Source organism: Gnatocerus cornutus, unplaced genomic scaffold, assembly GCF_029298725.1.
Source record: "Gnatocerus cornutus isolate USDA-ARS CGAHR unplaced genomic scaffold, icGnaCorn1.1 ctg00000023.1, whole genome shotgun sequence".
NCBI lineage: Eukaryota > Metazoa > Arthropoda > Insecta > Coleoptera > Tenebrionidae > Gnatocerus > Gnatocerus cornutus.
In genome coordinates, this window is record NW_028275375.1 from 3,811,576 (window position 1) to 3,832,475 (window position 20,900).

Consider the following 20,900-nt stretch of genomic DNA (forward strand, 5'->3'; position numbering starts at 1 on the left):
CTTGTTTACACGTGCGACGTGCACTGACATAACCTCAAACTCACCTGTCAAACTTGTCAAATCAGGCGCAGATGCTGTTGCTTCCTTCGCGATTTAATCAATATTTTCAATTTACAATCACTAAAATCCGTTGTTGTGTTCACAAAGGCTTCGAACAATGACCGGATTCCCGTGAATTCTGCGATTTTCTAGTTAAACACCTGCATGAGTGATTCTAACCTCAATCTGTGAGCCCCACGTGTTTCTAGCAGGATGAATGACGGTGTGTATCACTCGCGTTAATAATTCAGCTAATTTTTGGTAGTTTTAGCTTTGCAGGATTGTGGGGGCGGCGATGATGGAGATTCCGATGAATGGGACGAGATGGAGGTCACGGGGGAACAGACAACTTGTCTGTTTTGCCCTTTGCAGTTTCTTACTATAGCTGTGGCGCTGGATCACTGCCGAACTGAGCACAATTTCGATTTGTTAGAACTGAAGAATAAGTACAACATGGACTGTTATTCTTACATTAAAATGATCAATTATATTCGGATGCAGAAGCCTGATCCTAAAATCTTGACGGAGTCGTCGGTGGCGCTGTGGGACGACGACGCCTATCTGAAAACCGGAGACATGGAGTCGTGGTTGATGTATGGTAAGGAAGCCCCCACAAACTGTCTTTGTGCTCTAATGGTAAAGTTTAGATTTTGATGACTTGGGAAGCGCTCCTTCCACTCCACACTACGCTATTGATGGGAAGACGCCCATCAGCAATCTCAATTTTTCTGATCTGCAAAGACAAATCCAAGAGCTGACTCTACAGGTGGGTATCATCACCACCTATTTCTTTGTCTCAATGAGGGGTTGCAGATCAAGCATAAAGACTCGTTGTTAGAGAACGCCATCAGAGATATTAATAAGATGAAAGAGGTGACTAGGACACTGGTGGAGGTTGGAGACGCCACAATGAAAAATTCTTTACCCTCCAATGTCGGGCATTTACCTTTGGGCTGTGATTCTGATTATTTTAATTCTTACTCACACTTTGCTATCCATCATGAGATGTTAAATGTATGAATATTAGAAATTAAGAATAATTTTTAACGTGGCATTCCAGGATACTGTGAGAACTGAAAGTTACAGAGACGCTATTCTTTCAAATGAAGACACTTTTAAAGGAAAAACTGTCTTGGATGTTGGCTGCGGCACTAGTATTCTTTCCATGTTTGCAGCAAAAGCTGGAGCTTCCAAAGTGTATGGAATTGATCAATCTGATGTTATTTACAAAGCTATGGACATTACAAGGTTGGAGGTTCTCAAATGTTGATTTATACCAACCTTTTGATTCTTAGGGAAAATAATTACAATGAGACAATCCATTTAATTAAGGGCAGAATTGAAGATAGCAGTTTACCCGTGGAGAAAGTTGATATAATTGTGTCAGAGTGGATGGGATATTTCTTACTTTTTGAAGGGATGCTGGATAGTTTTATTTATGCAAGGGACCATTATTTAAACCATGGGGGTTTAGTGTTGCCAAACAAGTGCACCATGCATTTAGTGGGGTGCTCAGATAAGGGTAAGCTTGCAAGGCGGCTTGAAAATTTGAAGTGAGTTGGTAGCCCTGTTAAAGTTGCACACATTGAATTTGACGGGTGTTTGTTTTTTATTGGTTGGATTCTTGATTTTGGTAATAATTTTAGTATTTTTAAGATGACAAGGTTGGCTCCCAGAATTTGACATTTGCTCATTTTGACATGAATTCTATTATCATTTTTAGGGAGATGAAATGTAAAAGTTGAGGCAAGAAAACTCTTGAATCGATGGTTTTAACACTTTTTGAAGGTTTTATGTCATTCTTGACACAATTAGAGTCACAAATTGCGCTGTCAATTTAGTGTTTTCTGTCATTTTTAATAAATGAGCATTAACAGAATCTAAATTAAATCTTAATTCTTTAATTTAGATCAAGTATTTAACATCATGACATGAACAATAGTGCCAACTTTGTCATTTTAAACATAGCAGTTGAACCAACCTTAAATAATTAAATAAATAAATAAACTGAGAATGGTACCTTCTCTCAGGGAGTTCATTTTTACAGTTTACTAAATTTGAAGTGAGTTGGTAGTTCTGGTAAAGTTGCACATGTTTAATTTGACGGGTGTTTGTTTTTTATTGGTTGGATTCTTGACTTTAGTAATAATTTTAGTAGTTTTAAGATGACAAAGTTGGCTTTATTGTCCCCCAGAATTTGACATTTGCTCATTTTGACATAAATTCTGAAATTTTATCATTTTTAAGGAGATAAAATGTAATAAGTTGGGCCAACAAAATTCTTAAATTGATGGTGTTGACACATTTTGAACGTTTTATGTCATGCTTGACACAATTGGGCTGTCAATTGAGTGTTTTCTGTCATTTTTAATACATAAGCATTGACAGAATCTAAATTTGTCCTAATTCTTCAATTTAGATCAAATATTTAACATCATGACCCGCACAAATAGTGCCAATTTTGCCATTTAAAAAATACCAGTTGATCCAACCTTAAATAAATAAATAAACTGAATGGCACCTTCTCTCAGGGAGTTCATTTTTACAGTTTACTAAATTTGAAGTGAGTTGGTTGCCCTGGTAAAGTATCATACGTTTAATTTGACGGGTGTTTGATTTTTAATGGTTGTATTCTTGATTTTGGTAATGATTTTAGTTTTTTTTTAAGATTTAAGGTTGGCATCTTTGTCCCCAGAATTTGACACTGCTCATTTTGACATAAATTTTATTATTTTTAGGAAGATCAAATGAATTAAGTTGAGCCAACAAAACTCTTGAATTGATGGTGTTGACACATTTTGAACGTTTTATGTCATTCTTGACACAATTAGAGTCGTAAAGTGGGCTGTCAATTTAATATTTTCTAGCATTTTTAATAAATGAGCATTGATAGAATGTAAATTAAATCCTAATTCTTTAATTTAGATCAAATATTTAACATCATGACATGAACAATAGTGCCAACCTGTCATTTAAAAAAAAAGCAGTTGATTCAACCTTAAATAAATAAATAAACTGAAAATGGCAACTTTTCTCAGGGAGTTCATTTTTACAGTTTACTAAATTCCCCAGACTCAAAAACTGCAACTAATTCAAATAATTGAACCAACTTTTTGTAATTTGATAATCGACTTGACATTTAAATGTCACGGAACGTTGCTTAAGTGGTCAATTTTGCACAATTTTGCCGAAAAAAAAAACTAGTTTGATATATCAAAGTTTGTCCTGGAAGTCGTTCATGGTGAAACATTGCTACCAACTTGAAAAAAGATTCAAAGCCCCCTGTACGGTGAAGCAGTGCTACCAATCTACAAAACCTTTTTTAGAACGTTACAACAAGCTCATTAATTTCTGGGACGACGTGTACGGCTTCTCCATGACCTGCATGAAATCCGAAGTCCTCAGAGAAGCCTGCATAGAAACAGTTCCCGAAACCTGCATAATGACAGACCCAGTAGTACTCAGCGAGATTGATTTAAACACTTGCACAGTAACGACTTGCGATTTCAGCTCTAAATTTACACTTAAAGCCACCAAAGACGAAGAATTGACGGCTTTGGTGGGTTATTTTGATACTTTTTTTGATTTACCAAACAGTGTTCACTTTTCCACTGGACCACAAGCTGTGAAGACCCATTGGCAACAGACTGTTTTTTACCTCAGAAAACCCATCGCGATGAAAACCGGTAAGTCAGTTTCGTGGACAATGAATTCAATTAATCGGTGCTTGGCAGGTGAAGAGATCGAAGGCTCGTTAACTTGTTCAAGGCTCCGGAAAAACCTGCGAGGTTTGTCAGTGACTGTGAACTTAGCCAACAATAAATATCAGTACACGTTAGACTAATAAAGGTTTGTTTTTCACGTTTATTTAATTAAATTAAAAAATTGATAATAAAAACCTGTACCTACAGTACTTACAAAAGTATAATTTAAGTCGTATTTACATAATTAAAATCCGTTGTTTCGTATTCTAAACACTTGGTTAAGCGGGTTGTAAATCGTCCGTTGGGTCGTAAAGTACGGAACTCTGCGTTTATAATCGGCTTGCACATCAGCGCGGAGGATTACAACACCTACAAAGACATTGTTAAAACCGCTGGAAACGTGTTTTAAGGACAGTACCTGATGGGTTCACTTTCACTTTGATTTTGGTTTGTGGAGACAGAACGCCGTAATCCACGTCTTCATACAGATCCTGAAAAAACGAGTAATTACAGGAAACTGTTAACTTTCTCGCCTAATCAGCGCTAATCTTTTCGTTTACGTAACTCAGTTGTGACACCATTTTCGTGTGGAAAACAGGAAAATAGTCAGATTGCGCAAAGTTGACGCAAAAATCCCGTTTATCTATGGGGTATTCCACACCAAATCGACCACTTTTGGCCCCGACCCTCTTAGATTTGGCTGAAAGTTTTTCATCTTTTTAGAATTAGAATTTTTTCAAATTTTTGTTCCCAACCCAAAAAAAGTTATGAATTTTTCCAAAAAAATAGCTATAACTTTTTAAAAAAATAACTTATTGGGAGTTTTTTTTTAAATTTTTGTTCTGAAATGTACTTTTTAGAAATAAATACAAAAAAAAAATTAAAATGATAAATTTAATGAAATTTTTTACATTTTTGAGAAAACGTTATTTTCTCGCCATTTTTTATTTTTGATTTTATTGTCTCAAAAAAAACTTCAATTAATTGTGCGATCAGTACCGCATATCCCAGAGTGGCCCGATTTTTTTCTATTTTTTTTATTTAATTGAAAAAAGTTTCATTTTTAAAATTTTTATTTTTTTTTTTAAGTTATGCAATAAAAAGAATGCAATTAAACGATTTTACAGAATTATATACTCTTTTTATAGTTTCATTCTACAACTATAATAACTAGGATTCAAATTTAATTTATTAATTAGCTCCATAAGCTAGGGCTTGACAATTGCAGACTTACCTACAACCAGTTCACTAGACCTACGGGAATATATTTTATGTTATAAGTCTACGACTCTTTTATATTGTGAACACAAAATATGTAAAATATTTAAACGCCACAAAAGAAACTAATAAATGATTTTTGGTGCATTATTTTTTAAATCATTGTACGTATGTTAATTACAGTAGAACCTCGATTATCCGGGTGCGGATTATCCGTGCAAGGGTGTTCGTTCGGTTATCCGTGCATTACAAAAAACACACTACATACTTGGTACTTTTGCTTCCAATGTTAGAAAACTTAATATTTGAAATTTCACGAGGTGTAGTTTAATGAGATTTAAGTCAGTGCAGAGCAAAAACAATGCAAAAAATGAGTTAAAATGTCGGTTTTTGAATAGTAGTGTTAACATTAACACAAATGCTTGAAATAAATTCTTAATAATAAAATAAATAAAATAAAATAAATAAATAAATAATAAAAACCTTCATAAATAACTGAAAGCGGCAAAGAAAATTTTGGAACCAAAAAAGAAATAAATGAAAGATCAGTTTTTTTTTACTACAAAATAGTTACTTCTATGTAATATGACCGATAAGAGTTGATTGTTTCAATTTCTTTCAATATTTAAAATTGTTATTGTTAAGATGTTGATCAATTTTGTTAAAGTTTTGTTAAAGTTTACATGTGTTTTGTTTAAGTTTTGTTAAAGCTAAAGGAACGCATTCCATTTATTTTATCGATGCAAGAAATTTAGATGAAATTTGATTATACCGTCTTTTTATGGGTTATTACTTTGTTTGTTAATTTTTTTATTCATTTGTTTTCTTCTTTTTTCTTATTATATTATCTCTGTTTATAATTACAATTATTTAAATTGATTTATGTTAATGTTATATGTATATTAACATGAAATGCAAGGTGTTTATAAATGTTTCTAGCATCAAGGGGGGCTAGAAATGTCAAAGAACTTTGCCGCTCATTGCAAATGTGGGTTTAAATTTTTCAACTGACATTTGCAGTTAACCTCAATCATAGAGCAAAGTTAATTTTAACAAAAAAACTGTTCTAGTTATGGTTTTAAACCTGAAAATCAAAGACTTGGACAGACAACATCGTTGAGGTGAGTGACATTTTAAGTGTAATTAAACATAGTTATATTCATTATGAAAACAAAGCGGCAAAATAGTGCTTGACATTAATTCCGGAGCCACCCTTGATCCTAGAAACATTTATAAACACCTTGTATATATCTATCTATTTATTTTGAATTAAAAAAACGTTCCAAATAATTCTCTTTTGCATTAAATGTATTTTTATTTAGCAACTCGATTATCCGTGTTTTTCCTCCGGTCTCGAGAAGCACAGATAATCGAGGTTGTACTGTATATCCAACAAAAAACCTAGTCATTAGATTTGTAGAATGAAACTGTTAATTGCGTATATAATCCTGTAAAATCGTCTAATTGCATTCATTTTATTGCATAAACAAAGCATTTAGGAAAAAAAAAATTTTTTTTCAATTGAATAAAAAAAATAGAAAAAAAATTGGCCCATTCTTGGATATGCGGGAATAATCGCAGAATTAATTGAAGTTTTTTTTGAGAAAATAAAATATAAAATAAAAAATGGCGAACTTCGAAAAAATATCGGTTTTTCTTAAAAGTGACAAAAATTTCATTGAAATTATCATTTTATTTTTTTTTGTATTTTTTTCTGAAAAGTACATTTCAAAACAAAAATTTTGAAAAAAAAACGTCCCAATAAGTTATTTTTTGACAAAGTTATAACTATTTGATGATAAGAAAATTCATAACTTGTCTTGGATTGGGTAAAAAAAAATTGAAAAAAATCTGAGAACTGTAGTAGAAACAGATGAAAAACTTTCACCCAAATCGAAAAGGGTCGAGGTCAAAAGTGGTCGATTTTTGTGGAACACCCTATATACTCACTTCGACTCTATATCCAGTGGGAGACGTCAATCCCAATTCTTTAAGAGTTACGGCAACATCGGACGGCGTCCCGTCCGTTCTTCGGTTCAAGAAGGCGATGGCATAGGAGAAGTAATTCTGGTAGAGTGGAGTGATCGGCCGCGACCAAATTTCGATGCCTTTATGCTGAAAACGTTTCGAAATGGTTTACAGTTAGAATTAATTAGTTTGTTGTTCACCTTGTATATACGCCTTCCTTGAATGCCCAACGGATCTTGGTCGACCGCTATGATTTTCTTATTTTGCAAGATTGCTTTGTACTCTGGTCGGATCGATCGCAGGTCCACCGACATCAAAAGAGGCGCTGCTAAAATCGCCCAGATGGCCATCTGAGTCTTGCTTTGTTCATAGCTCAGACCGAAGTTCCCGATTATCAACTGCAAGAAAAGTTATGTAAAAAGATGACAGAGCGTTTCGTAATGTTAATAAAAGGATTTTCAAACGAGATATGGAATCAGAAAGCGAAAATATGTTAATTTTCGAGCGCGAAATTTCGATTCGTTTAATAAAACAGATAAAATGTGAAGGAGGTCGTGGGTACGACGTGTTGCATTATCTAGATGAGTTAATGCGTTGGAACATTTGCATTTTAAATTAAACAGAATGTTGACTTGTACTATTATGTAGCGTGAAGTGGAGATAATTTCGTTTAATTGTTATGGAAATCGGACGGATTGTTAATGCAACAAAGTATTCCGGTCAATTTGTTGCGTCTTCGGAAGCACATAACCACAAATTCGCCAGATTTAGGACTGTTAGCACTGGAATAAAAATGATAGTCCCCCATCAAAAAGACAACTACAAGGGTGGAAATAGTTTACCGGTGGCTCCCTTCGCTGCTTTTCCTTGCCTTTCCGTTTTGGGTTTAAGGGTGAGGGGGCACCTGAGACTTCATTTTTGTATTTAGGGGTGTTGGGGGTGCACTAGGGAAACAACTAAACTCTAATTAACAACAAAACTCGCGAGTTTTTGACTTTTGAACAAATCGAGTGAGCTGTCAACAGCACTACCAACCACAAGAAAAGTCACCAACTCAATGATTTTCGTTATTTTGAGCCGAAAAATTATAATTGGATACTGAAATAAGGTTGTTTGGACTACAAAACTAAATAAGTGTGAGTCCATGTCCATAGAAGTTTTTCCATTTTTTTAGCGCAAGGGATGTCGATCTAGTTTGACACCATGTGGTGGCAGCACTACTTTTACTAATGCGCAGACGCGACCCGGGACAAATTTTGTGTTTTTTCACCCTGTGTTGTGTGGTGTTTTGTGTTTTTTGTGGTTTTGAAGCTCCCTGCACTTATTTCAAGGTATTTATAATGTTTTCTGCTTTTTGGAGAATAAGTAGTTATTTATTTTATTGGGTACAATAAGGCAACAAAAACGCTGCTCATTTGGTACTAATTTTGGGTATTTCAAACCCCAGATAAGTTGCTGGTGGTCATTTACCCAAATGCCTTGATGTTTTAACACAGTTACCCGTTAATAATGTGGTCCATTTCTCTCCTATTTGAGGCAAATAAAGTTACCCATTACTTTCTAAAGACATAAAGTAAAGCCATGGTCCATTTCCATGAGCACGTAGGCATAGCCTTCTAATAGCTAATTTATGCTTTAATTGTGACTAAAAAGTGTTGGATAAAATGTTGTATTACATTCAAATATTACAATAATAGTTATTTGTATACCAAGGCCAAAAAGTGCTTCTTTTTTGGCCAAGACTTTTTTTAAGAAAGAAGGCGAGGGTAAAATGGCACTTTTTGGTCCTAATACACACAAGATTTTTATTTGTGATTTATTGATCTAACCGTTTATAATAACTGAATAATTGTAAATATTTATTAATCCTTCAGAAAAGTTTATATTTTCTTATTTACATTTAATTTTGGCATGTGTTGCTTTACAATTTGTATGAATTAGTTTGATGTGCTTTTTTATGTTGTTGCAGCAGCACTGCTAGACATGTTTATTTGCAATAATTGTTGCACTTTACAGCAGTTTGTGAATTTGATTTTACTTAAATAATTATAAAATTGAAGATAATGCCGGTAAATTGATGTAATTTAAAAAATGAACGATAGATGGCGCAACCTTAGAACGGGCAAAAATGAAAGCGACCTGAAAAGGGTCATTTTTCGTCCCCATTTGAGAACTGAAAATTCAGTTTTTAGTTAAGGTCGCCTAAAAAAGTTGTTTTTTGCAATTTTTTGAAGCAAGTGTTTGTTTTTGGGCAAGTTTTTACCTTAAATTGTCAAAATTGCGTCAATATTTATGCATTAAAGTTTAAAACGAATTTTTTCCGATTTTCCTGTGTACTTCCTCGTCAGATTTATCTAAAATTTTGTCGCTTTTTAACAATTTTAGCAGTAACAATAGGTGAGGTAGAACATAGTTCAGATCCGACATACGTTAATTTTGCATGGATAACCAGAGGGGAAGTTTAAATTAACAGCCTGTACAAAGTGTTGCATATCTGACACAAATCTGTTTAATTTCCCCTTTTTCTCTTCAATTTTGAGAGTTTTGATTGGGTTTTGATGGTTTTAAGACAACTGCTGGAGTAAAAAACTTGAAAAACGTACTAAACAGCCACTCGAGTCAATGAGGTGTACTGGAATCTCAACCGCGAACTCGCTTTTTTTGATCGCACGTTACATAAACCAGTCGGAGTAATTTATCTTAAAACGGTACATTTGGAGGCAGAATTCCATCTGTAACACACGGAAAAATCTAACGGACATTGTAATCCTACTTAGGTATGGAACTATGACACCAGAAACTACCAAATTTGGAGAAACGCGAACCTAATTAAAACCATCACCAGTTCAAAATGTTTCACTCGCCGAGATGCAAATTTTCACACATCATTATTGTATCGACAGTATTCCTGTGTGCAACGGAGCGTTTCAAATTTATAGTTACGAACACGCGGTCTATTGTTTTTCATTATTTGTAAACTGTTATCGTTACATAACATTATCTAAGAACATTTTAATTGTTTTAAAAAAATATCTCGGAAAAGCATCTGTGAATATTCGTGGCGCTTGCAGTAACAATTATACAATTAATTTTATCTCATTCGGGATCATTACAAATGGAAAGAAAAACGTTGCAGTAACCTTAATTTTTATTACGTGTACTAACACGTTTTTTGCGGGTATAATTTTGGATACTTTCTATGGATTTTGACAGCAGGAATCGGGCTCAAGGTTCTAATTCAAGTAAATTGTTCTTTGGTCTAATTAAATTATTATTATGTCAATTAATTATTATCCAAGACTCGTGCGACCTGTAAGAATAACCTTCACGAAGTTAATATCGTAAACTAAATGACTGGTCACGAATTATTATGACGCGTTTATGCAGGAAATGAATGAAATTTACTTTTTCGCTGTGGGGATTTGACGGCTCTCCAGCAAATGCCGCCTGGGCTGTAGGCGAGACTTTGGTCGAGCCGTAAAATCCAACTTGCAGTTGGTGGAATGTGCTGGAGCCAGGGGTTCTAACTGCTCAAAAGGACAAAACCACTACTCTACTTGATTTTTAAATTTTATTATTTATGACAAGTACCGACATCACCCCACACCCTTTCATACAACTAAAACCGCCCATTAGGCAGGGATAGTTGGGTGATCACTTTTATTGATACCTGTCTTAAATTACAAGATTTAAGAATCAACTACTGTGGTGTTTTGTGCAGTTTGGGCCCCAATTAAGTCATAAACACGGCATTTGGTGCTATTAACAGGACAATGGGCCCTGTCGCAACCAAGGGTATCGTCTGTCGACCTTTAAATCCTCATTTTCGGTAATGTCAATACAATAGTGAAAGTCCTTTTTCAAAGCAGCCGAGGACGAATTAAAAGAATTAAATGTCAGCAAATTCGTTGTTTACAACCGTGCTAAAACTTTTGTCAAAACGTCTATTATCACGGCCAATTTAACCCAACTAAAAAATGAAAGTGTAGGAAACACGTTCCCATATCCCACAACAAAGTGAGAAAGTATCTGTTAACCGAGAGGCCCGAATGACACGTGTAATTATCTCAAGTCGCTCCCAATTTTCCTCGTTTATCGCAGTAATTGCAGTATGACGTGTAACTGGACAAACAAAAAACAATCGGTTTCCTGTTCCTTTGAAACATCGTCAAAAAGCGGTATTTTATCTATTGAGACGGTGGGAAATTTTCCGACAAAGGGAAGTGTGTACTGCCAAGGACGACAAATTGCTACACTTTCTCCTTTTGGTTTGAGAAATATTCAGGCGAAAAAGAAAGGATAACTGTGAAAGACTATAAAGTTTGAAGTCGCTCAACATTTACCTTAATCTGGTTCAAATAACGGACAGCTTCTACGGTCAAAACGGTTTGGAATTCTCTATGAAAAATCTCTCCAAATACATTTATTTTGTACATTTTTTCTACTTTTACTTTTCGGCGAGACTTGTTTACATATTTTTATTCCACTTTCCACACTAATTGTAAGTCAATGTTATTGGAGGCAAACACATTAGTTGACATTAATTAATTTTTTTTAGCATAGTTATCACTCAATAAAGTGCTAATTAATGTTGCGATAACTGAAAATTAATAATTCACAACATGCAGGAAGAAGATGCTTCCTTTTAAGGCGATAATCATTATCATTATGTTTTCAGCAAGGCATCAATTTTAATTAGGAATAGAATAATGCAAGTCGTAAAATTATTATTAATAGGCGTTAAATAAGATTAAATAATAATAAGAATAATAAATTGCCGCGCATAACCGAATGGCGTAATTGGACTTTTATTCGAAATTAGGATAATACAGTCGTAAAACTGTTCCTAGTTGTAAATCATAATAATACACTTGATAGAGTCAACATTTTTAAAGAGGAATTTTTTTGAAAAGAGAAGAAATTTTAACGGGATTTCCGTGTTTAACAATAAAAGTGGTAAAGAGAACAAAGACTACAAATCTGGACACTATAATCTCGTTTCTTAAAAAATGTATTTATGTGTTTTCTAACCTAAATTTACCGCATTTTGAAGAATAAACTAAGAAACATTGAAGAAACAAACACATCTCTCAAATACCAAAATCTACAATTTTTGTCTTTTGCGAATAAAATAATTATTTATGCAACAAATTGCGTGGTGTTTTACATACTAGAAGGAAGTTTGTCCAATTACCTCATAAGGCGACTGACTAATAGAGACCCAAAAAAATGTCGCACGTCAAGTCTAAATTTTCTACGATCGATAGCTCTGAACCAAAAACTTTCGAAAAAATATAAAAACAATTTTGACGGCAAAGCAATTAAATTTGGGGAGAGAAGTTATTTGGAGTTGCTTATTAACTGTGTCAAATTACAAAATTGTAAGTCAAACAAGATAAATTTTGGAATTTTTAATTTTAAGTTTTTATTTCCAATATTTTTCATTTGGACGTGTAATTTTGATAGTTTTGATGCTACAGCAATGAAATTTGGAGAGATTTCTATTTTTGTCTCGTTTATTGTCTGTTCCAAACCTCAATTTGTTTGAGCAACAGGGACGAATTGTAGAAATTTTCATCTTCAAATCGAGCTAAAAATTTTCAATATTTTACATTCGGACGTGTAATTTTAATAGTTTTGATGGTACGGCAATGACTTTTGGAGAGATTTTTATTTTTGTCGCGTTTATTGTCTGTTCCCAACTTAAATTTTTTTGAGCAACAGGGACGGATTTTAGATGTTTTCATTTTGAAGGCGAGCCAAAAATTTCTATTATTTTACATTCGGACGTGTAATTTTAATAGTTTTGATGCTACATCAATGAAATTTGAAGAGATTTCTATTTTTGTCTCGTTTATTGTCTGTTCCAAACCTCAGTTTTTTTGAGCGGCAGAGACGAATTTTAGAAATTTTCATTTTCAAAGCGAGCCAAAAATTTCCAACATTTTACATTCGGATGGCTAATTTTAGTAGTTTTAATGGTACGACAATGAATTTTGGCGAGATTTTTATTTTTTTCTCGTTTATTGTCTGTTCCAAACCTCAATTTTTTTGAGCAACAAGGTCGGATTTTAGAAATTTTCATTTTCAAGACGAAACAAAAATTTCCAATATTTTACATTCGGACGTGTAATTTTAATAGTTTTGATGCTACAGCAATGAAATTTGGAGAGATTTCTATTTTTGTCTCGTTTATTGTCTGTTCCAAACCTCAATTTGTTTGAGCAACAGGGACGAATTGTAGAAATTTTCATCTTCAAATCGAGCTAAAAATTTTCAATATTTTACATTCGGACGTATAATTTTAATAGTTTTGATGGTACGGCAATGAATTTTGGAGAGATTTTTATTTTTGTCGCGTTTATTGTCTGTTCCAAACTTAAATTTTTTTGAGCAACAGGGACGGATTTTAGATGTTTTCATTTTCAAGGCAAGCCAAAAATTTCTAATATTTTACATTCGGACGTGTAATTTTAATAGTTTTGATGCTATATCAATGAAATTTGAAGAGATTTCTATTTTTGTCTCGTTTATTGTCTGTTCTAAACCTCAGTTTTTTTGAGCGGCAGAGACGAATTTTACAAATTTTCATTTTCAATGCGAGCCAAAAATTTCCAACATTTTACATTCGGATGGCTAATTTTAGTAGTTTTAATGGTACGACAATGAATTTTGGCGAGATTTCTATTTTTTTCTCGTTTATTGTCTGTTCCAAACTTCAATTTGTTTGAGCAACAGGGACGAATTGTAGAAATTTTCATCTTCAAATCGAGCTAAAAATTTTCAATATTTTACATTCGGACGTGTAATTTTAATAGTTTTGATGGTACGGCAATGAATTTTGGAGAGATTTTTATTTTTGTCGCGTTTATTGTCTGTTCCAAACTTAAATTTTTTTGAGCAACAGGGACGGATTTTAGATGTTTTCATTTTCAAAGCGAGCCAAAAATTTCTAATACTTTACATTCGGACGTGTAATTTTAATAGTTTTGATGCTACATCAATGAAATTTGAAGAGATTTCTATTTTTGTCTAGTTTATTGTCTGTTTCAAACCTCAATTTTGTTGAGCGACAGAGACGGATTTTAGAAATTTTCATGATGAAACCGAGCCAAAAAATTCCAATATTTTCCATTCAGACATGTAATTTTGATAGTTTTGATGTTAAGGCAATAAAGTTTGGAGACTTTACTATTTTTGACTTGTTTAGTTTTTGTTCCAAATCTCAATTTTTTTAACGACAGGGACGGATTTTGGAAAATTTGATTTTTAAGACGATCCAAAAATTATAACTCTGGTAATTTTAACCCCAAAGCAACTATTTTTGGGGTGGTTATTAATTCAGACTTGCTTATGGGTTCTGCTAAATTGCAAAATATACCAAAGACCAGAAGAGGCAAACTTTTTTTAGGATGAACCAAAAACTATGTTAAGGGCTGTAACTCCGGTAATTTTAACGGTGTTAAATTACAAAATTGTAAGTCAAACAAGACAAATTTTGAAATTTTTATTCTGAGAAGAACCAAAAATTTCCAAAAAAACACAAAAGCTTGTAATTCTGTTAATTTTAACACCACATCAATCAAATTTGTGGAAGTTACTGATTAATACTCAACTGCAAAATTTATTATTAACGTTTATAAATCTGGTAATTCTAATCATACAGCAATCACTAAATTTGGTGAAGTTAGTTATTAGGAGTTGCTTCTTATTAATTGTGCTAAATTGCATAAACGTAAGTCAAAAAAAGTTGTTAATTTGATATTCTGAAGATGAATCCAAAAGTTTTTAAAAATTTGGATTAAAGCTGGAACTCTGGTAATTTTGGAGCCAGGTTACAATAAAACTTAACAAATTCACTCAAAAATGAGAAAGTTTCCTGATATGTATTAATGTAATTATGATTAATTAACACAGTCAATTTGTCGCGAAATTAATTACAAAAGAAATTTGAAGGCAACAGTTTTCATTAAGGAATGTTCGTCTTTTTTTCTGATCAGGTCATGTCCAAGTTTGAACAGCTGCCATTGTCATCTCAATCTCAAGAACCTGACTTAAGTACTCCCCTGATAATTCTTACGTAATTAATTAAACCGTTTGACTTCGGAAGTGAAATCTGCAGAGCGTTACCGGAGAAATTTCGATACAATTACGTAATGGGTGTATCCACATGCGTTGTTAAATGCCGAAGTAATTAGAACCAGGCGAGGTCGTGTTTTTATTAGATTGGAATGACTGAAAGGGAATTCACATCAAAGTGTGCTGGGAATGTTTAAAAATGTCCTTGGTTTGACAGGCAGTATAAATAAAAGTTTGGATTTTTGGTCTCTCGATGACAGAGATACGGAACGGTTTTTTTATTTCGTACATAAATTTCCAATCGCTGGAATTTTATGGCGTAAGAGCAAATGCTAAAAATATCCATTAAAGCAGATCCGCCATCAAAAGAGGAAGAGTTTCCATAAATTTTGATTGAAACGACGTGTTAAACTAAATTCATTTAGGTTTAAGTAACTTTCTAAATATTACTTAAGCGCAGGAACCGGATTTGTGCAAAAAGCTCCAATTGATAAGACGGAATTCTAATAATAAAACGATGTCAACAGTACAAGTGATAGTTTTGCAGCTCTGCAGCTTAGGAAAAATCGTACCCACGAATATGTTAATTCTAACTTTCCAAGAAAATCATCAGCTTACCATATCAGGATCGTTCCAATGTCCAGGTCCCGCATTGGCCACAATAACATCCTGATTATTCCCGTAATAATCAATAATACTTTCAACACTGGCCCACGAATCTTGAATATCATCGAAATTACGCCACAAATTACAACTTTCAATGATGGACGAGAAGTTTGGTTGCATTCCTGCATAGATTTGGTACACGGGCCAACTGCAGGAATACATCATCGCTCTTCCTGTTTGGTTGAGGTAATACCCGAATTCCGGGTACCCTCGATCCATTTCACTGGGATGGGCATAGCATCCGTCGAGTTTCACGTAGTCGACGTCCCATGAGGCGAAAGTTTCGGCGTCGGTTCTCAAGTAACCGAGGACACCTGGATAACCGGCGCAGGTGTAGTTGCCGAAGTCTTCGTAGATTCCGAATTTCAGACCTTTGGCATGAACCTGGGGACAAAGAGGCGGAAGTGTTTGGTAAATCATTTGTCAATTGTCAAGTACAAGATAATTTGATATTTCCTTGTATCGCGACATCGGATAATGGTTTCAGTGTCAAATCAATCATTGGGAGTTGACAGATGGTTTATTGAGTGGTTGATGTTGTGGAAAAAATCTGTTATGCAACAAGTTCGAGAATTTTCCAAATTGCAAAAAAATTACAATTTTTTGGATGCAACTCTGTGATTTTGATAGTTTTGACGTGGGGGCCATGAAATTTGGAGAGATTACTTTTTTTAACTTGTTTATTGTCTGTTCCAAATTTCAATTTTTTTGAGCAACAGGGACGGATTTTAGAAATTTCCATTTTCGAGACGAGCCAAAAATTTCCAATATTTTCAATATTTTACATTTGTCCGTGTAATTTTAATAGTTTTGATGCTAAGGCAATGAAATTTGGAAAGATTACTATTTTTGTCTCGTTTATTGTCTGTTCCGAATCTTAATTTTTTTGAGCAACAGGGACGGATTTTAGAAATTTTTATTATCGAGACAAGCCAAAAATGTCCAATATTTTACATTTGTCCTTGTAATTTTAATAGTTTTGATACTAAGGCTATGAAATTTGGAGACGTTACTATTTTTGACTTGTTTATTTTCTGTTCTAAATCTCAATTTTTTTGAGCAACAGGGACGGATTTTAGAAATTTTGATTTTTAAGACGAGTTAAAAATTTCCAATATTTTTCATTCGGACCTGTAATTATGGTAATTTTGACCCTAGCGCAATGAAATTTGGAGATATTTTTATTTTTGTCTTGTTTATCGTCTCTTCTAATTACCAAATTTTTTAAGCAACAGGAACGGATTTTAGAAATTTTTATTTCCAAGACAAGCCAAAAATTTCCAATATTTTTCATTCGGACCTGTAATTATGGTAATTTTGACCCTAGCGCAATGAAATTTGGAGATATTTTAATTTTTGTCTTGTTTATCGTCTCTATTAAATCCCAAATTTTTTAAGCAACAGGAACGGATTTTAGAAATTTTCATTTCCAAGACAAGCCAAAAATTTCCAATGTTTTTCATTCGGACCTGTAATTATAGTAATTTTGACCCTAGCGCAATGAAATTTGGAGATATTTTAATTTTTGTCTTGTTTATCGTCTCTATTAAATCCCAAATTTTTTGAGGAACAGGAACGGATTTTAAAAATTTTCGTTTTCCAGACGACCCAAAAATTTCTAATACTTTTCATTCGGACCTGTAATTATCGTAATTTCGACCTTAGAAGGGTTAGTGCAATGAAATTTGGAGAGATTACTATTTTTGGTTCGTTGACTGTCTGTTTAAAATTCCAAACCTTTTGAGCAACAGGGACGGATTTTAGAAATTTCCATTTTCGAGACGAGCCAAAAATATCCAATATTTTACATTTGTTCCTGTAATTTTAATAATTTTGATGTTAAAGCAATGAAATTTGAAGAGATTACTATTTTTGACTCGTTTATTGTCTGTTCCAAATCTCAATTTTTTTGAGCAACAGGGACGGATTTTAGAAATTTTCAGTTTCAAGACGAGATAAATTTTTTTAATATTTTCCATTCGGACGTGTAATTTTGATTGTTTTGATACTAAGGCAATGAAATTTGGAGACGTTACTATTTTTGACTTGTTTATTTTGTGTTCTAAATCTCAATTGTTTTGAGCAACAGGGACGGATTTTAGAAATTTTGATTTTTAGACGAGTTAAAAATTTCCAATATTTTTCATTCGGACCTGTAATTATGGTAATTTTGACTCTAGCGCAATGAAAATTGGAAATATTTCTATTTTTGTCTTGTTTATCGTCTCTTTTAATTCCCAAATTTGTTGAGTAACAGGAACGGATTTTAGAAATTTTCATTTCCAAGACAATCCAAAAATTTCCAATGTTTTTCATTCGGACCTGTAATTATAGTAATTTTGACCCTAACGCAATGAAATTTGGAGATGTTTTTATTTTTGTCTTGTTTATCGTCTCTTCTGAATCCCAAATTTTTTGAGCAACAGGAACGGATTTTAGAAATTTTCATTTTCCAGACGATTAAAAAATTTCTAATATTTTTCATTCGGATCTGTAATTATCGTAATTTCGACCCTAGAAGTGTTATCGCAATGAAATTTGGAGAGATTACTATTTTTGGTTCGTTGACCCTCTGTCTAAATTTCCAAACTTTTTGAGCAACAGGGACGGATTTTAGAAATTTTTGTTTTCAAGACAAGCCAAAAATTTCATTCGGTCCTGTAATTATGGTAATTTTGACCGTAGCGCAATGAAATTTGGAGATATTTTTATTTTTGTCTTGTTATCGTCTCTTCTAAATCCCAAATTTTTTGAGCAACAGGAACGGATTTTAAAAATTTTCATTTTCCAGACGATCAAAAAATTTCTAATATTTTCATTCGGATCTGTAATTATCGTAATTTCGAACCTAGAAGTGTTATCGCAATGAAATTTGGAAAGATTACTATTTTTGGTTCGTTGACTCTCTGTCTAAATTTCCAAACTGTTTGAGCAACAGGGACGGATTTTAGAAATTTTTGTTTTCAAGACGACCCAACAATTCAAAAAAAAGAATGGAAATATTTTCTCGCACAAAAATGCATCATTTAATAAAATAATCAAAAATGCAGCGAATGCACAATAAATAACAGTAAAAAAACAATAAATAATGTTCGGTATGTCGTTAAATGCAAAGAATTAATCGGCGATGAGCTTTCCATTTCTTATATTCATCAATGCGTGAAGAACGTGTAAAAACATAACTGCTCCATGTGTAAATTGCTCTCTAAATGTATAATTTTTTCGAGAATCCGCTAAAAATTAAATTTTCCCTCTCTCGACCCCCAATTTATACGATTGATTTTATAATCCTAACAAGAATTAGATAACTCCACTTACATAGTCAGATAATGCTTTCATTCCTCGAGGGAATCTTTGGCGGTCCGGAACTAATTGTCCGTAATTATTCCGTTCTTTTTCTAACCAACAATCGTCCACATTTATGTATTCGTATCCCACATCGGCGTAACCCTCCGAAACGACGATATCCGCCATCGTCCGGAATAAATTCTCGCTGCAAAAAAAAAACTGTAGAAAAAAAATCGGTTTAAAGGGAAGTTCCGTAGTACCTGATGCAGTTCTCCGGGTCGTTCCTGCAGTCCGTGTTGCACCGGAATCGCTCCCAGGCGAGCCACCCCATGGGTGGCGTCCGCGCCAGCCCATTTTCCAGCGAGATCACACAGCTAATTAGAGAAAACACCAAAATCCCGGCAAAAGTTTGGCATGATTGACACATTTCACGGTAATTTGACGAGCGAGTATAACCTAAAAAAACCACAATCACATCCCCACAAAACAGAAATTTGGCAGAATTTCTAAGCGCGCGAAATAAACATTTTTAATTTCGAGCCGATGGTTTGTTACCGATACATGTTTCTTTGGCGGAAGGCGTGCAACGACTGCGTTCGAATCGAGCGAACCGCAACTTTACCACTTCCTTCGCAGGAGTTTTTTCAGTTTTTGCACCACCTGCAATCCGGCCTCACTTTCACCCATTGCCCTATATTTGCACGGTTTATACATGAAACCAGTTATTTCTTAGTGGTCGTGTCTTCGAGTTTGATCACGAACTAACGGAACCTGAAGAAGTTGAGTAACAGCGCGAGACGCACAATTTTCAAAGATTTTCCGATTGAGATTAACAAAAATTCACGTTACCTTGAGGTTGGCACGATTTTAAAGACTTCTTTGTTGCTTCCCTTTTATGTACGCTGAAGGTAAAAGTGGATTATTGAACGCGCCTACGTCCTTTCGCGAGCGCGGCTTCAGCGGCAATAAAGACGAAAAGCTGCGAATCATTATCTCCTCCGGATGTTAAGTTAAGCCGGAGGCGAGCGCTGGTTAAATGACTCTAATCTATACCATTCTAAGCATTGTCAAGAACATTGTGGATAGTCTTGTCATTTTTTTATTGACATTACACGTCGGGATGAACGAATGAAGGCGTGTTTTGGTGTCATGACGAAGAGAATGCGTTTGTAATGCATAATAGCACGTCCTGCCTATTGTACTCGCTAATCATGAAGGTAGGTAGATCTAGAACTGTGAATCACAATTTAGAAAAATAAGTCATGTCATTAGGTGGGTGCTGAAAAGGTCAAAAACGCCATTAACTAACACGGATGGGAGAAAGTCTTGTAAAAAATGTTGAAAATTTACAACTAAAAGTGAAAATTGACGTTCACGTTGGAAATAATAACAAATTTGCATGCGATGCCCGAAAATAACAAGAATTTAGAAGTGTTTGCTCACTTTTTTGTGTTGTTTACATTCGGTTTGGAATAAATGGAATGTATTGTTTGTAGCGGAGAATTTACGGTGTACCTGCCTATTAATCTCAAGCAGGTCGAGCATTTTCTCTTTAGATTAATACTCATTTTCAATAAATTACATTTATTTTAATTTACAGAGAAATGGAGGTGGTTTTAAACACATTCCATTGATTTTAGTACGCTGCTACGTTTACTAATAACAATAATGGAAAAGAAAAGTCGGCGCTTCGAAAAGTGAAATGAATATTTAATCATTGAGTCGAAAAGAAAATAATGTAGTCTAGGAGATTTTTACCGAATCTCTTTAGAGAATTGTTTATCATTTTTTTTTAATTTTCCTTAAATTATTTCTAAAGCTTCTTGATTTTTCCTCGTAGCTCTTTTTTTTAGAATGTACCTATAGCTAACAATTACTTTTTAATTTATTTTAGATTGTTTTTGGAGTTTCTGGTTTGTTTTAGATTCTGTGTTTACA

At 33.8% G+C, this 20,900-nt stretch overlaps 2 protein-coding genes across 4 annotated transcripts; one reads left to right on the forward strand and one right to left on the reverse strand.

The window, feature by feature from the left end:
* The first annotated feature begins 160 nt into the window (after window positions 1-160).
* On the forward strand, window positions 161-3,900 carry LOC148166455 (uncharacterized). 2 transcript variants are annotated; one of them, XM_088048627.1, is made up of 8 exons: window positions 161-262; window positions 305-637; window positions 687-805; window positions 853-1,053; window positions 1,100-1,287; window positions 1,335-1,561; window positions 3,366-3,725; window positions 3,774-3,900. In XM_088048627.1, the coding sequence occupies exons 1-8, from the start codon at window positions 253-255 to the stop codon at window positions 3,881-3,883; spliced, it is 1,548 nt and encodes a 515-aa protein (XP_087904753.1). In that variant the 5' UTR covers window positions 161-252; the 3' UTR covers window positions 3,884-3,900. The 2 variants fall into 2 exon arrangements, with proteins under 2 accessions (XP_087904753.1, XP_087904754.1); XM_088048628.1 differs by having other exon boundaries at window positions 311-637.
* LOC148166456 (alpha-N-acetylgalactosaminidase-like) lies at window positions 3,884-19,942 on the reverse strand. Of its 2 annotated transcripts, none has more exons than XM_088048629.1 (8): window positions 19,812-19,942; window positions 19,223-19,418; window positions 18,993-19,167; window positions 15,627-16,058; window positions 7,130-7,327; window positions 6,912-7,076; window positions 4,162-4,234; window positions 3,884-4,112 (listed from the first exon to the last, which is right to left on the reverse strand). In XM_088048629.1, the coding sequence occupies exons 2-8, from the start codon at window positions 19,387-19,389 to the stop codon at window positions 3,988-3,990; spliced, it is 1,335 nt and encodes a 444-aa protein (XP_087904755.1). In that variant the 5' UTR covers window positions 19,390-19,418; window positions 19,812-19,942; the 3' UTR covers window positions 3,884-3,987. The 2 variants fall into 2 exon arrangements, with proteins under 2 accessions (XP_087904755.1, XP_087904756.1); XM_088048630.1 differs by having other exon boundaries at window positions 19,223-19,733.
* Window positions 19,943-20,900: the final 958 nt, after the last annotated feature.

Bases quoted from the DNA above. Each gene is read 5' to 3' on its own strand.
- LOC148166455 (XM_088048627.1), top strand. The intron at 806-852 runs GTGGGTATCATC...GAGGGGTTGCAG, and splicing joins TCCAAGAGCTGACTCTACAG to ATCAAGCATAAAGACTCGTT. The intron at 1,562-3,365 runs GTAAGCTTGCAA...AACCTTTTTTAG, and splicing joins AGTGGGGTGCTCAGATAAGG to AACGTTACAACAAGCTCATT.
- LOC148166456 (XM_088048629.1), bottom strand. From the start codon at position 19,389: ATGTGTCAATCATGCCAAACTTTTGCCGGGATTTTGGTGTTTTCTCTA. The intron at 19,168-19,222 runs GTACTACGGAAC...TTTTTTTTGCAG, and splicing joins GACCCGGAGAACTGCATCAG to CGAGAATTTATTCCGGACGA. The intron at 4,113-4,161 runs GTACTGTCCTTA...ATGTCTTTGTAG, and splicing joins AGTGAAAGTGAACCCATCAG to GTGTTGTAATCCTCCGCGCT.